General features: G+C 43.0%; 1 protein-coding gene across 3 annotated transcripts in view; it reads right to left on the bottom strand.

Moving 5' to 3' along the window:
* Window positions 1-17837, bottom strand: part of DLG2 (discs large MAGUK scaffold protein 2) — a 1022754-nt gene that overhangs the window by 843060 nt on the left and 161857 nt on the right. For all 3 annotated transcript variants that reach the window (XM_075266199.1, XM_075266200.1, XM_075266207.1), the window contains exon 3: window positions 4600-4736. In XM_075266199.1, coding sequence (XP_075122300.1) covers window positions 4600-4736 — 137 coding nt within the window. The remainder of the gene's footprint in view (window positions 1-4599; window positions 4737-17837) is intronic.

The raw sequence follows: 17837 nt of genomic DNA, 5'->3' as shown, positions 1-17837 counted from the left end.
ATGAAGACAAGGGTCGTCCCCTGGAGACATCCACCTACCAATGATTAGTCCATCAGATGACCAGATGATTGATGGTGGTGGTAGAGATGAGACAACAGTAGAATAGTCAGGAATGGAATGAAGAGTCATCAAAAGGAAACCATTCAGGATGTAAAAGGCCAGAGGATAAGATGGGAACGTGGTCAAGAATGAAGACAAGGGTCGTCCCCTGGAGACATCCACCTACCAATGATTAGTCCATCAGATGACCAGATGATTGATGGTGGTGGTAGAGATGAGACAACAGTAGCATAGCCAGGAATGGAATGAAGAGTCGTCAAAAGGAAACCATTCAGGATGTAAAAGGCCGGAGGATAAGATGGGAACGTGGTCAAGAATGAAGACAAGGGTCATCCCCTGGAGACAAGTTAGGGTGTAACAGGTCAGACAATAAGATGGGAGAATAGTCAAGAACAGAGCCTTGGATAAAAACCAGGAGTATGGCAGGCGGAGGAGAGCATGGAGCCTTTTTAAAGGGGATTTGTCCATCACATGACCAGATGATGATTTATAGTGGTAGAGATGAGGCATCAGTAGCATAGTCAGGAACAGAACCATGGGTGGTCACCAGAAAACCATTAAGGATGTAACAAGTCAAAGATAAGATTAGAACAAAGTCAATAATGGAGCCAAGGCCTGAAGCCAGGAGTGACAAGGCTGGAGCAATATCCAGGAACAAGGCTGAGGTCAAGGTCTTGGACAATCAGAAATCAGAACCAGGATGAACAGAACAAGGAATGAGAACTAGGAAACGGAATGAGTCTCAATGACAAACCAATTCCCCTTTAAATAGACTGCCAGGCCTGATAGCATCCTCGGGAACCTTGGCTTGGTTCTCTGGGCATCGGCCAACTCCCAGATTTGTCCATCAGATGACCAGATGATGACAAGTGATTCATCACTCTAGAGAACGTGTTTCCTCCGCTCCAGTATCCACCGACTGCTCGGCCATGGAAATACATTTATGTTCATGAGATGATGTCATTTCCAGGGGGGGTATTAGGATTCTGAAGGGGGGGGGGTTATAAAGAATGGGGTCGTCTTCATGTAAAAATATGAAAGAGTTAAATGATATGTATTTTACAGGCAGTGACCAAGGTGGATGGATAAAAGGGCAGAGCTGCTAACCTTTTCCCATGTTGTTGTTTCCAGTGACAACTTGCCCTTTCATTTACAGGAACATAACAACCATGACTGGCCGCGAGAGTTTCTGCACAACAAGATAATGGCGCGTTTACTGTCACCGTAACATTGGATAATGCTACTCCGTCGGTGGCAGGAGGACGGCGCCTATGTAATAAGGATGTACGATATGTTTGCCGCAATTACAACCCACACGTGTCTTAACTCTTTTGTGACCCGCTACTGCTATAGGCGGCCGATGTCCTGCTACTCTTGTTATCGCCGTTGTCATAGATACGTAAATTCCGGCAATTCTATGGGAAGAGCGCAGAGAAGATTCCACGAGATAAAAAGAAGAGGCTACCCACAGCTAACAGCAGCGGCCGCCGTATGAAAAGGTATCCATGAATTATTCATGGGCCCCGATGCCAGAAACAAAGGTGTTGTCAACTCTCGGGAAATAAAGATATTTTATTCACTTCTTAATTGGTAAAATGGATGAAAATTTCCCATCGTTACTGACAAAAACCTAATATGTAAAGTAATACGCTGCGCAAAACAGAATTACCCGTGAAATATGGATAAAATAATCTAAAAATTGTGTTGTTGATGCCGTTATCTCATTCTATGAAATATCATATTACTGTGTGTAGACAGAATTAGTTCACATTAATAGTGGAGTTATAAAATGTATATTATACTCCAGAGCTGCGCTCACTATTCTGCTGGTACAGTCACTGTGTACATACATTACATTACTTATCCTGTATTATACCCCAGAGCTGCGCTCACTATTCTGCTGGTACAGTCACTGTGTACATACATTACATTACTTATCCTGTATTATACTCCAGAGCTGTGCTCACTATTCTGCTGGTGCAGTCACTGTGTACATACATTACATTACTTATCCTGTATTATACCCCAGAGCTGCGCTCACTATTCTGCTGGTGCAGTCACTGTGTACATACATTACATTACTTATCCTGTATTATACTCCAGAGCTGCGCTCACTATTCTGCTGGTGCAGTCACTGTGTACATACATTACATTACTTATCCTGTATTATACTCCAGAGCTGCGCTCACTATTCTGCTGGTACAGTCACTGTGTACATACATTACATTACTTATCCTGTATTATACTCCAGAGCTGCGCTCACTATTCTGCTGGTGCAGTCACTGTGTACATACATTACATTACTTATCCTGTATTATACTCCAGAGCTGTGCTCACTATTCTGCTGGTGCAGTCACTGTGTACATACATTACATTACTTATCCTGTATTATACTCCAGAGCTGCGCTCACTATTCTGCTGGTACAGTCACTGTGTACATACATTACATTACTTATCCTGTATTATACTCCAGAGCTGCGCTCACTATTCTGCTGGTACAGTCACTGTGTACATACATTACATTACTTATCCTGTATTATACCCCAGAGCTGCGCTCACTATTCTGCTGGTACAGTCACTGTGTACATACATTACATTACTTATCCTGTATTATACTCCAGAGCTGCGCTCACTATTCTGCTGGTGCAGTCACTGTGTACATACATTACATTACTTATCCTGTATTATACCCCAGAGCTGCACTCACTATTCTGCTGGTGCAGTCACTGTGTACATACATTACATTACTTATCCTGTATTATACTCCAGAGCTGCACTCACTATTCTGCTGGTACAGCATTACATTACAGCATTACAGCATTACTGTGTACATACATTACATATCCTGTATTATACTCCAGAGCTGCGCTCACTATTCTGCTGGTACAGTCACTGTGTACATACATTACATTACTTATCCTGTATTATACTCCAGAGCTGCGCTCACTATTCTGCTGGTACAGTCACTGTGTACATACATTACATTACTTATCCTGTATTATACCCCAGAGCTGCGCTCACTATTCTGTTGGTACAGTCACTGTGTACATACATTACATTACTTATCCTGTATTATACTCCAGAGCTGCGCTCACTATTCTGCTGGTACAGTCACTGTGTACATACATTACATTACTTATCCTGTATTATACCCCAGAGCTGCGCTCACTATTCTGCTGGTGCAGTCACTGTGTACATACATTACATTACTTATCCTGTATTATACCCCAGAGCTGCACTCACTATTCTGCTGGTGCAGTCACTGTGTACATACATTACATTACTTATCCTGTATTATACTCCAGAGCTGTGCTCACTATTCTGCTGGTGCAGTCACTGTGTACATACATTACATTACTTATCCTGTATTATACCCCAGAGCTGCACTCACTATTCTGCTGGTGCAGTCACTGTGTACATACATTACATTACTTATCCTGTATTATACTCCAGAGCTGCGCTCACTATTCTGCTGGTACAGTCACTGTGTACATACATTACATTACTTATCCTGTATTATACTCCAGAGCTGCGCTCACTATTCTGCTGGTGCAGTCACTGTGTACATACATTACATTACTTATCCTGTATTATACCCCAGAGCTGCACTCACTATTCTGCTGGTGCAGTCACTGTGTACATACATTACATTACTTATCCTGTATTATACTCCAGAGCTGCGCTCACTATTCTGCTGGTACAGTCACTGTGTACATACATTACATTACTTATCCTGTATTATACTCCAGAGCTGCGCTCACTATTCTGCTGGTGCAGTCACTGTGTACATACATTACATTACTTATCCTGTATTATACTCCAGAGCTGCGCTCACTATTCTGCTGGTGCAGTCACTGTGTACATACATTACATTACTTATCCTGTATTATACTCCAGAGCTGCGCTCACTATTCTGCTGCTACAGTCACTGTGTACATACATTACTTATCCTGTATTATACTCCAGAGCTGCGCTCACTATTCTGCTGGTACAGTCACTGTGTACATACATTACATTACTTATCCTGTATTATACCCCAGAGCTGCACTCACTATTCTGCTGGTAGAGTCACTGTGTACATACATTACATTACTTATCCTGTATTATACTCCAGAGCTGCACTCACTATTCTGCTGGTACAGCATTACATTACAGCATTACAGCATTACTGTGTACATACATTACATTACTTATCCTGTATTATACTCCAGAGCTGCGCTCACTATTCTGCTGGTGCAGTCACTGTGTACATACATTACATTACTTATCCTGTATTATACTCCAGAGCTGCGCTCACTATTCTGCTGGTGCAGTCACTGTGTACATACATTACATTACTTATCCTGTATTATACTCCAGAGCTGCGCTCACTATTCTGCTGGTGCAGTCACTGTGTACATACATTACATTACTTATCCTGTATTATACTCCAGAGCTGCACTCTCCATCACCTAATGACAGACCGCCTATACTGACCCTGGATGGCTAATTCTTTGTGGGGGAGGGGGGGTGCCGGTCGATGTATCATTGGATCATTACCTCGGATGCTTTCTCGGCTCCGGCAGATAGAGAGTTGTTTTTCTCCCATAATTCCGCTACATGGTTCAGTTCAGTGATCTTCCCTTCATAGTCAATGTGGGAGCTGAGCAACGTGACTTCATAAAATTCCTGAATATCTGCCAAGAAAGAAATGTAAGATATAATTAGTCATTATCACCGTGATATATCGGGGACTGCACCATCTGTCTATACATTGACCCTCACGATGGAACTCTTAGTCAATGGGATCCGATCCCGCTGTCATTGGGAAAGCAGCGGCAGTACAGGGAATATAGCACAACAGAGATGTATACGGGAATGGCTTTAATGGACTGGCCCATAGTCAACACATATCACGTTACCATGGGGGATATGTAGACCTTGATTGGTCATGATGAACCCCAACAACACGATTCTTCTCTCCCATGTTGACTGGTGTCAAATGAGAGAATTAGGAGGTTCTCATACACATTAGATGGTTGGCCAATCCTGACCCAATCGTTGAGTTTGTCCAATGTTCATCTAAGGTGTATGACCAGTGTGAGGTCACATATAAAGGGCCACTCTGCATTACATTAATAGATGAGGCCAAAGTGGGTTTTCAAGAACAAGAGGTTCCATCTAGCTTCAGTCCTCCAACAGGATTTCACTTTCTCCTTACCCTTTACATAGTATCACATGGACAGCTAGAGACAGAACCTTCTCTTCCTAATGGGAGACAGTATTATTGTCCTTTTCCACATATTCTTCTGAATCATTTAAAGGGGTTTTCCAGTTTAAAAAAAAAAAAAATATGGGCCAAATAACAGGATGCATCAATACAAAACACTTCCTAATATATACCCTGTTTAAATTCCACACCGTTTATGTGATCTATATTCAGATCATTGACCTCAGCTGTGACGTTTCACTTGTATTCTCACTAACCCCTCCCTGTGAGCAGTACAGCCAGCAAACAAAATGTCACCCCAGCACATTAGATGTGGCAGTGATTTATTACCTGTGATTTCATTGCAGGGAAGAGTGGAGAAGAGGGGGCAGGCAGAAGAATCATGGGAAATGTAGTTCGTCCACATGCAAATAACAGTGATACAAGAAGCAGCAAGTAAAATAAAGCCAAGCAAAGGATGGTGTAGCACTGCGGTGAATCCATTTGCAGCTACTTTTTGGAAGTTGGATAGGCCCTTTAAGAGACAATAAGTATACAGTCATGGAAGATGGCCGGTGGTTGTCTTCGTTATAACTGTGTGACAGGAGTCAGTCTCATCATCAGCAAAACACATTGGCAGTCACATAGATCAGTCTAGAAGTTTGCTGGTCGGTCACAGTTTGGCATCCAGCTACTATTGTAACCCTAATCCGCGGTGGGGCTATTAAAGGATTATCTTATCTTATCTTATTTTATCTAATAGCATTCCTGGGCTGGGTGATGGGCTAATACGAGACGGGCAAACGTTCCAAGATTCATTTTAGGTTCCGATGGCTCGGGTCTCTGATTCGTTTCAGGTGGAAAAAGTTTGGAAATTTTTATACTCTAGGGCAGGGGTGCCCGATACGTCAATCGCGATCTACTGTTCGATCGCAATGGACGTATGGGTCGATCGCGGGATGCAGCCAGGGATCCCTGGTGTCTGCTTGTTCACAATGCAGGCTAAGAGTCGACTCTCAGCCTGCGCTGTGAACAGGCACTCCAGACACTTGCAGGCCGCTCTTAGGGATGGAGGGAGCCGGGGTGCTGCTTGTTCACAGCGCAGGCTGAGTCCTCTCCAGACACTGGCAGGCGGGGCTGCCGCAGCCCCCGCCTGCCAGTGTCCAGAGATAACTGTCAGCCTGCACTGTGAGGAAGCAGACAGCGGGGATCCCTGGGCGGCCACAGAACGCCGCTGTCTCCTGCTCTCATGCTCTGCACGGCCCCGCCCACAGACACACCCCGCCCCACCCACAGTCCCGCCCTGGCCCCTCCCACAAAAAGTGTGAAGTAGATCTTTCAACTTGGTCATGTAATACAGTAGCTCACATGTTGACAAAGTGTGAGCACCACTGCTCTAGGGTCTTAAGAATAGTTGGAGGCCTTCCATCAACTCTTTTGGGTCTCCTTACAGCGTTCGGCGCATCCCTGGTGACGTCATGTGCCCGGGGTCACCACTGAGGCCTAAGTGGGGACATGGCATGATATCATGACCCTCAGAATTCCCATGGAACAACAGTGGCCCAATCACAGGGATCGGCCTTGACCCAAGACGCATGGCGCCACCAACAGAGCACCGAGTGCTGTGGGGGATATCCGGGTCAAAACGGTAGGCCATTTTTTTATGAAGACTAGTGACAAAGTTGCCATGTTCTTAATATTAGATGCACTGCAACATTAAAACGGCAAAGCCCTCTTAAGACGATGGAGGATATTTTTCGCTGTGTAAAGTGCACGCATCTGTTCCGTTACCACTCCACTAAGCACTCGTTGCAATGTGTTTGGACAATGAAAGATCAAATTGCCAGTGGCTTACTTGAAAAGAACAGAAAGCTTAAGAGATGAGCCCTCGCTCCTCTCCCCGATTTATTATGCAGATCATACATCTTCCTGGCAGACAATCATAAAACAACACTAACAGATTTCACACTGCTGCATAATGACGTGCCGTGACCGGCGTTGTGCCGCGCACAAAATACTGATCAGTACATAGCCCATGAATATTCATCAGCACTGCGCAGGGGTCATTCACTAATCATACACACACGCAACAAATGTTCCATGTCAATGTGTGATTGATGGGCGGTAGATAGATCAGTATGTGGCTCCTACACCAATCAGTTGTATGAGGCACCTGTACCATACACAGCACAGGACCGGAAGCAGGTGGCTCCATGTCCTGTGTAGTGGTCAGAAAGTGGTACTGCAGTTCAGCTATATAAGAATTGGAGCTATCTTCTTCCAGCTCTGTGTTTTGTATAATACGGATGCAGAAGTGGCCCTGTACCTCTGTTACAGCCTTGTACGGTGTATACAATGGGAGTCGGAAGCATCACTGGACAGATGATTGACCAGGGGACAACTTTGGCTCCCACCAATTAGATATTAATGGACTATTTCAAGGATACCCCTTGGCTCTAACCCTATCATGCACTCTATTTGGTCTCAGTGGCCCTTACCCTATCTCTGACACTGTTTGGTCCACATGACGCTAATCCTATCTGTTACTATGTTTGATCTTGGTGACCCTAACCTTATCTGTGACTCCATTTGATCCACATGATCCTAACCCTATTTGTGACTCTGTTTGGTCCAGATAACCCCAACCTTATCTGGGACTCAGTTTGGTCTAGGAGACCCTCACCTTATATATGACTCCATTTGGTCCAGGTAACCCTAACCTTATCTGACTCTTTTTGGTCCAGTAGACCCTAACCATATGATTGACTCCATTTGGTCCAAGTGACCCTAACCTTATCTGTGACTCCATTTGGTCCAGGAAACCCTAACTTTATCTGTGACTCTGTTTGGTCCACATGATCCTAACCTTACCTGTGACTCTGTTTGGTCCAGTAGACCCTAACCACACGTTTCACTCCATTTGGTCCAGGTGACCCTCACCTTATCTATGACTCCATTTGGTACAGGCGACCCTAACTGTTCTGCCTATGGGACTGGGTGGATGTACTGGATTCTGTGTCAGACCCCCTTTAAAGTGTTTAAGCCATCACTCCATTGACTCCTTCACCGCATGCACAAAAGATTTTCTCATCCTCTTTGGTCTGGAATGGGTAATATGTATGTATGTGTGGAGCTCTGTCTGCATCCCACCAGCTCGCGGAATAGAAACCAGATCAATAATTCTTTATCCTACTGTGTACAATGGCAATACCCTGAAAATAAACCGTCCGAACAGCGAGCGGATAACACCAGGCAAACGCTGAAGAATATGGATTAGAAAATCAATCTGTAATTGCAGCCCCCTAAAAAAATCACAAAACAGGAATAAAAAGTTCATTTTAAGCAAAGGACGGATATGATAATGACATAATTCATTACAAATCTGGGATATGGAAGGAAGTAATTTGCCTCTCTGTTTGTTACCGAGGATATTCTGCCAATGTAATCGCCTCGAAAAATATAATTATTGTGTCATTCAGAATGTGCCGCAAGATGTTACCTGAGTTACAATCCATCCATCTCATACCCCATGTATAACATGTATACACCAAAGAGCCAATACATGGAGATATAGATGAGACCCGTCTACAACTAATGGCCCAGATCACATCAGTCACTGACCGGCGGAAGAGAAGAAAATACCCCGCACGTATACAATATACCCATAATACAGAGCAGACCTAGTCAGAGAGTAAATACAAGTTATATTCTTGTACATAGGAGTAGTATTATAGTAGTTATATTCTTGTACATAAGAGGTAGTATTATAGTAGTTATATTCTTGTACATAGGAGCAGTATTATAGCAGTTATATTCTTGTACATAGGAGTAGTATTATAGTAGTTATATTCTTGTACATAGGAGCAGTATTATAGTAGTTATATTCTTGTACATAGGAGCAGTATTATAGTAGTTATATTCTTGTACATAGGAGCAGTATTATAGTAGTTATATTCTTGTACATAGGAGCAGTATTAAAGTAGTTATATTCTTGGACGTAGGAGCAGTATTATAGTAGTTATATTCTTGTACATAGGAGGTAGTATTATAGTAGTTATATTCTTGTACATAGGAGCAGTATTATAGTAGTTATATTCTTGTACATAGGCGGTAGTATTATAGTAGTTATATTCTTGTACATATGAGCAGTATTATAGCAGTTATATTCTTGTACATAGGAGTAGTATTATAGTAGTTATATTCTTGTACATAGGAGCAGTATTATAGTAGTTATATTCTTGTACATAGGAGCAGTATTATAGTAGTTATATTCTTGTACATAGGAGCAGTATTATAGTAGTTATATTCTTGTACATAGGAGCAGTATTATAGTAGTTATATTCTTGGACATAGGAGCAGTATTATAGTAGTTATATTCTTGTACATAGGAGGTAGTATTATAGTAGTTATATTCTTGTACATAGGAGCAGTATTATAGTAGTTATATTCTTGTACATAGGCGGTAGTATTATAGTAGTTATATTCTTGTACATAGGAGTAGTATTATAGTAGTTATATTCTTGTACATAGGAGCAGTATTATAGTAGTTATATTCTTGTACATAGGGGGTAGTATTATAGTAGTTATATTCTTGTACATAGGAGCAGTATTATAGTAGTTATATTCTTGTACATAGGCGGTAGTATTATAGTAGTTATATTCTTGTACATAGGAGTAGTATTATAGTAGTTATATTCTTGTACATAGGAGCAGTATTATAGTAGTTATATTCTTGTACATAGGGGGTAGTATTATAGTAGTTATATTCTTGTACATAGGAGTAGTATTATAGTAGTTATATTCTTGTACATAGGGGGTAGTATTATAGTAGTTATATTCTTGTACATAGGAGCAGTATTATAGTAGTTATATTCTTGTACATAGGAGCAGTATTATAGTAGTTATATTCTTGTACATAGGAGGTAGTATTATAGTAGTTATATTCTTGTACATAGGAGCAGTATTATAGTAGTTATATTCTTGTACATAGGCGCAGTATTATAGTAGTTATATTCTTGTACATAGGAGGTAGTATTATAGTAGTTATATTCTTGTACATAGGAGCAGTATTATAGTAGTTATATTCTTGTACATAGGCGGTAGTATTATAGTAGTTATATTCTTGTACATAGGAGTAGTATTATAGTAGTTATATTCTTGTACATAGGAGCAGTATTATAGTAGTTATATTCTTGTACATAGGGGGTAGTATTATAGTAGTTATATTCTTGTACATAGGAGTAGTATTATAGTAGTTATATTCTTGTACATAGGGGGTAGTATTATAGTAGTTATATTCTTGTACATAGGAGCAGTATTATAGTAGTTATATTCTTGTACATAGGAGCAGTATTATAGTAGTTATATTCTTGTACATAGGAGTAGTATTATAGTAGTAGTAGTAGTAGTAGTAGCTTCTGACACTGTTGACCATCATCTCCTCCTCACTATGCTCCGCTAGTTGGCCTCAATGACACTGCGCTCTCCTGGTTCTCCTCTTATCTCTCGGACCGCACTTTCAGTGTATCATTTGTGGGTTCTGTTTCCTCCCCTCTTTCCCTTGCTGTTGGGGTTCCTCAGGGCTCGGTCCTAGGCCCCCTGCTCTTTTCTCTCTACACAGCCCCCATTGGACAAACCATCGCCAGATTTGGCTTCAGGTACCATCTTTATGCTGACGACACCCAATTATACACATCTTCCCGTGACATCACCCCTGCACTCATACAGAACACCAGTGACTGTCTTTCTGCTGTCTCTAATATCATGTCCTCGCTCTACCTGAAACTAAATCTCTCTAAGACTGAACTACTACTGTTTCCACCATCTAATAGATCTGTCCCTGATATATCCATTGCAGTCTCAGGCCTTACTATAACTCCTAGGCAGCAGGCCCGCTGCCTCGGGGTCATGTTTGACGCAGACCTTTCCTTCACCCCTCATATTGAATCACTCGCACGTTCATGTCACCTCCACCTCAAAAACATCTCCAGAATACACCCTTTCCTCACCAGAGACACACTAAAGACACTTATTGTCTCTCTGATTCATTCTCGCCTTGACTACTGTAACTCCTTACTAATCGGTCTTCCCCTCACTAAACTCTCCCCTCTACAATCTATTCTGAATGCAGCGGCCAGGCTCATCTATCAGGCTAGACGCTACAGCGATGCTTCTGGTCTGTGCCAGTCACTACATTGGCTGCCTATTCATTATAGAATAAAATATAAAGTTATCCCCCTCCTCCACAAGGCTCTCCATAATGCCGCACCTCCCTACATTTCCTCCCTCATCTCTGTCTACCGCCCAACCCGTGCTCTCCGCTCACTCAATGACCTAACACTTCCATCCCCTATTATCAGAACCTCCCACGCTCGTATACAAGACTTCTCCCGAGCTGCACCACTTCTCTGGAATGCTCTACCCCGGACAATCAGATTAACTCCCAATTTCTACAGTTTCAAACGCAAACTAAAGACGCATTTTTTCAGAAAGGCCTATCACAATTCCTAATGCAAACCCTTCTTGATGCCTTTTCAGCCTAACATATTTGTCCATGCTCTATCCACATGTTAAAGGACACTACTAGTGACGGCCCATAAAGCTTTGTTTGTGTAATGGCTGCAACCTCTATTACAAAATTGTCTGAACACTGTATAAGCAATGCCGCCCCTCCTACCTCTTGTGTCATCCTCTCTACCTCATAGATTGTAAGCTCTTGTGAGCAGGGCCCTCAGTCCCATTGTGTGAAATGACGTTGTTTGTTTTGTATCTGTCTGTATCTGAACCCTACAAATTGTACAGCGCTGCGGAATATGTTGGCGCTATATAAATAAAATTTATTATTATTATTATTATATTATTCTTGTACATAGGAGGTAGTATTATAGTAGTTATATTCTTGTACATAGGAGGTAGTATTATAGTAGTTATATTCTTGTACATAGGAGCAGTATTATAGTAGTTATATTCTTGTACATAGGAGGTAGTATTATAGTAGTTATATTCTTGTACATAGGAGCAGTATTATAGCAGTTATATTCTTGAACATAGGAGGTAGTATTATAGTAGTTATATTCTTGTACATAGGAGCAGTATTATAGTAGTTATATTCTTGTACATAGGAGCAGTATTATAGTAGTTATATTCTTGTACATAGGAGCAGTATTATAGTAGTTATATTCTTGTACATAGTAGTATTATAGTAGTTATATTCTTGTACATAGGAGGTAGTATTATAGTAGTTATATTCTTGTACATAGGAGGTAGTATTATAGTAGTTATATTCTTGTACATAGGGGCAGTATTATAGTAGTTATATTCTTGTACATAGGAGCAGTATTATAGTAGTTATATTCTTGTACATAGGAGTAGTAGTATAGTAGTTATATTCTTGTACATAGGAGGTAGTATTATAGTAGTTATATTCTTGTACATAGGAGCAGTATTATAGTAGTTATATTCTTGTACATAGGAGTAGTGTTATAGTAGTTATATTCTTGTACATAGGAGTAGTATTATAGTAGTTATATTCTTGTACATAGGAGTAGTATTATAGTAGTTATATTCTTGTACATAGGAGTAGTATTATAGTAGTAATATTCTTGTACATAGGAGTAGTGTTATAGTAGTTATATTCTTGTACATAGGAGTAGTATTATAGTAGTTATATTCTTGTACATAGGAGTAGTATTATAGTAGTTATATTCTTGTACATAGGAGGTAGTATTATAGTAGTTATATTCTTGTACATAGGAGGTAGTATTATAGTAGTTATATTCTTGTACATAGGAGGTAGTATTATAGTAGTTATATTCTTGTACATAGGAGTAGTATTATAGTAGTTATATTCTTGTACATAGGAGGTAGTATTATAGTAGTTATATTCTTGTACATAGGAGGTAGTATTATAGTAGTTATATTCTTGTACATAGGAGCAGTATTATAGTAGTTATATTCTTGTACATAGGAGTAGTATTATAGTAGTTATATTCTTGTACATAGGAGCAGTATTATAGTAGTTATATTCTTGTACATAGGAGCAGTATTATAGTAGTTATATTCTTGTACATAGGAGGTAGTATTATAGTAGTTATATTCTTGTACATAGGAGGTAGTATTATAGTAGTTATATTCTTGTACATAGGAGTAGTATTATAGTAGTTATATTCTTGTACATAGGAGTAGTATTATAGTAGTTATATTCTTGTACATAGGAGTAGTATTATAGTAGTTATATTCTTGTACATAGGAGCAGTATTATAGTAGACACCAGGACTCCAGCATTGCAAGGCAGCAGTGCTAACCACTGAGTCACCATGTGGTTCCTTAGTAGTTATATTCTTGTACATGAGGCAGTATTATAATAGTTACTATGTTTTTCCAATGCAATTTTTGGTTACACAATGTTGACAAGTGAACTCTTAGAAACAGATGGTTCACATGGACCTGCCTTGCCTTGATTGGTGAGCTTAGTTAGCTGAATAAATATGTTTTATAACAACCTGCTATAAAGTCCCTAAGTTTTAAGGGATGGTTACTAGTTGCAAGGACAACAGAAGAGCAGACATGTACCAGGATGAGGAGGTTGAAATGGGGGGCAAGGGAGGGGGGCCACCTCCTCATCCTGGCACATGTCCGCTCTTTCTGTACTCATTGTCACTCGTAACTAGAGATGAGCGAACACTAAAATGTTCGAGGTTCGAAATTCGATTCGAACAGCCGCTCAATGTTCGTGTGTTCGAATGGGTTTCGAACCCCATTATAGTCTATGGGGAACAGATACTCGTTAAGGGGGAAACCCAAATCCGTGTCTGGAGGGTCACCAAGTCCACTATGACACCCCAGGAAATGATGCCAACACCTCTGGAATGACACTGGGACAGCAGGGGAAGCATGTCTGGGGGCATCTAACACACCAAAGACCCTCTATTACCCCAACATCACAGCCTAACAACTACACACTTTACACACTCAATACCACCTCTCTGACAGTAGGAAAACACCTTGAAACATGTGTATTTGGCACTTGCAGTGAGGAGAGCTTGTCACCAGCAGTGAATTCGGCCCTTGTAGTAAGTTGAGGTTGGCACCAACATTTGTTTTGAAAATCAGGGTGGATTGAGCCTCTAACCAGCAGAGTTTGGGCAAATTCATGGTGGAGGGAGCCTCTAAACACCCCAGTTTGGGCAAATTCATGGTGGAGGGAGCCTCTAAAAACCCCAGTTTGGACCAATTCATGGTGGAGGGAGCCTCTAACCAGCCCAGTTTGGGCAAATTCATGGTGGAGGGAGCCTCTAAAAAACCCAGTTTGGACCAATTCATGGTGGAGGGAGCCTCTAACCAGCCCAGTTTGAGCAAATTCATGGTGGAGGGAGCCTCTAAAAAACCCAGTTTGGACCAATTCATGGTGGAGGGAGCCTCTAACCAGCCCAGTTTGGGCAAATTCATGGTGGAGGGAGCCTCTAAAAAACCCAGTTTGGACCAATTCATGGTGGAGGGAGCCTCTAACCAGCCCAGTTTGGGCAAATTCATGGTGGAGGGAGCCTCTAACCAGCCCAGTTTGGACCAATTAATGGTGGAGGGAGCCTCTAACCAGCCCAGTTTGGACCAATTAATGGTGGAGGGAGCCTCTAACCAGCCCAGTTTGGACCAATTAATGGTGGAGGGAGCCTCTAACCAGCCCAGTTTGGACCAATTAATGGTGGAGGGAGCCTCTAACCAGCCCAGTTTGGACCAATTAATGGTGGAGGGAGCCTCTAACCACCCCAGTTTGGACCAATTCATGGTGGAGGGAGCCTCTAAACAGCCAAGTTTGGACCAATTCATGGTGGAGGGAGCCTCTAAAAACCCCAGTTTGGACCAATTCATGGTGGAGGGAGCCTCTAACCAGCCCAGTTTGGGCAAATTCATGGTGGAGGGAGCCTCTAAACAGCCCAGTTTGGGCAAATTCATGGTGGAGGGAGCCTCTAACCAGCCCAGTTTGGACCAATTAATGGTGGAGGGAGCCTCTAACCACCCCAGTTTGGACCAATTCATGGTGGAGGGAGCCTCTAAACAGCCAAGTTTGGACCAATTCATGGTGGAGGGAGCCTCTAAAAACCCCAGTTTGGACCAATTCATGGTGGAGGGAGCCTCTAACCAGCCCAGTTTGGGCAAATTCATGGTGGAGGGAGCCTCTAAACAGCCCAGTTTGGGCAAATTCATGGTGGAGGGAGCCTCTAACCAGCCCAGTTTGGACCAATTAATGGTGGAGGGAGCCGCTAAACAGCCCAGTTTGGACCAATTCATGGTGGAGGGAGCCTCTAAAAACCCCAGTTTGAACCAATTCATGGTGGAGGGAGCCTCTAAAAAACCCAGTTTGGACCAATTCATGGTGGAGGGAGCCTCTAACCAGCCCAGTTTGGACCAATTAATGGTGGAGGGAGCCTCTAAACAGCCAAGTTTGGACCAATTCATGGTGGAGGGAGCCTCTAAAAACCCCAGTTTGGACCAATTCATGGTGGAGGGAGCCTCTAACCAGCCCAGTTTGGGCAAATTCATGGTGGAGGGAGCCTCTAAACAGCCCAGTTTGGGCAAATTCATGGTGGAGGGAGCCTCTAAACAGCCCAGTTTGGGCAAATTCATGGTGGAGGGAGCCTCTAAAAACCCCAGTTTGGACCAATTCATGGTGGAGGGAGCCTCTAAAAAACCCAGTTTGGACCAATTCATGGTGGAGGGAGCCTCTAAACAGCCCAGTTTGGGCAAATTCATGGTGGAGGGAGCCTCTAAAAACCCCAGTTTGGACCAATTCATGGTGGAGGGAGCCTCTAAAAACCCCAGTTTGGACCAATTCATGGTGGAGGGAGCCTCTAAAAACCCCAGTTTGGACCAATTCATGGTGGAGGGAGCCTCTAAAAACCCCAGTTTGGACCAATTCATGGTGGAGGGAGCCTCTAAAAAACCCAGTTTGGACCAATTCATGGTGGAGGGAGCCTCTAACCAGCAGAGTTTGGGCAAATTCATGGTGGAGGGAGCCTCTAAACACCCCAGTTTGGGCAAATTCATGGTGGAGGGAGCCTCTAAAAACCCCAGTTTGGACCAATTCATGGTGGAGGGAGCCTCTAACCAGCCCAGTGTGGGCAAATTCATGGTGGAGGGAGCCTCTAAAAAACCCAGTTTGGACCAATTCATGGTGGAGGGAGCCTCTAACCAGCCCAGTTTGAGCAAATTCATGGTGGAGGGAGCCTCTAAAAAACCCAGTTTGGACCAATTCATGGTGGAGGGAGCCTCTAACCAGCCCAGTTTGGGCAAATTCATGGTGGAGGGAGCCTCTAAAAAACCCAGTTTGGACCAATTCATGGTGGAGGGAGCCTCTAACCAGCCCAGTTTGGGCAAATTCATGGTGGAGGGAGCCTCTAAAAAACCCAGTTTGGACCAATTCATGGTGGAGGGAGCCTCTAACCAGCCCAGTTTGGGCAAATTCATGGTGGAGGGAGCCTCTAAACAGCCCAGTTTGGGCAAATTCATGGTGGAGGGAGCCTCTAACCAGCCCAGTTTGGACCAATTCATGGTGGAGGGAGCCTCTAACCAGCCCAGTTTGGACCAATTAATGGTGGAGGGAGCCTCTAACCAGCCCAGTTTGGACCAATTAATGGTGGAGGGAGCCTCTAACCAGCCCAGTTTGGACCAATTAATGGTGGAGGGAGCCTCTAACCACCCCAGTTTGGACCAATTCATGGTGGAGGGAGCCTCTAAACAGCCAAGTTTGGACCAATTCATGGTGGAGGGAGCCTCTAAAAACCCCAGTTTGGACCAATTCATGGTGGAGGGAGCCTCTAACCAGCCCAGTTTGGGCAAATTCATGGTGGAGGGAGCCTCTAAACAGCCCAGTTTGGGCAAATTCATGGTGGAGGGAGCCTCTAACCAGCCCAGTTTGGACCAATTAATGGTGGAGGGAGCCTCTAACCACCCCAGTTTGGACCAATTCATGGTGGAGGGAGCCTCTAAACAGCCAAGTTTGGACCAATTCATGGTGGAGGGAGCCTCTAAAAACCCCAGTTTGGACCAATTCATGGTGGAGGGAGACTCTAACCAGCCCAGTTTGGGCAAATTCATGGTGGAGGGAGCCTCTAAACAGCCCAGTTTGGGCAAATTCATGGTGGAGGGAGCCTCTAACCAGCCCAGTTTGGACCAATTAATGGTGGAGGGAGCCGCTAAACAGCCCAGTTTGGACCAATTCATGGTGGAGGGAGCCTCTAAAAACCCCAGTTTGGACCAATTCATGGTGGAGGGAGCCTCTAAAAAACCCAGTTTGGACCAATTCATGGTGGAGGGAGCCTCTAACCAGCCCAGTTTGGACCAATTAATGGTGGAGGGAGCCTCTAAACAGCCAAGTGTGGACCAATTCATGGTGGAGGGAGCCTCTAAAAACCCCAGTTTGGACCAATTCATGGTGGAGGGAGCCTCTAACCAGCCCAGTTTGGGCAAATTCATGGTGGAGGGAGCCTCTAAACAGCCCAGTTTGGGCAAATTCATGGTGGAGGGAGCCTCTAAACAGCCCAGTTTGGGCAAATTCATGGTGGAGGGAGCCTCTAAAAACCCCAGTTTGGAC

This window comes from Leptodactylus fuscus, chromosome 2, assembly GCF_031893055.1.
Source record: "Leptodactylus fuscus isolate aLepFus1 chromosome 2, aLepFus1.hap2, whole genome shotgun sequence".
Classification (NCBI taxonomy): Eukaryota; Metazoa; Chordata; class Amphibia; order Anura; family Leptodactylidae; genus Leptodactylus; species Leptodactylus fuscus.
The sequence above is the reverse complement of the archived record's forward strand: the minus strand, read 5'-3'. Positions and strand labels throughout refer to the sequence as shown.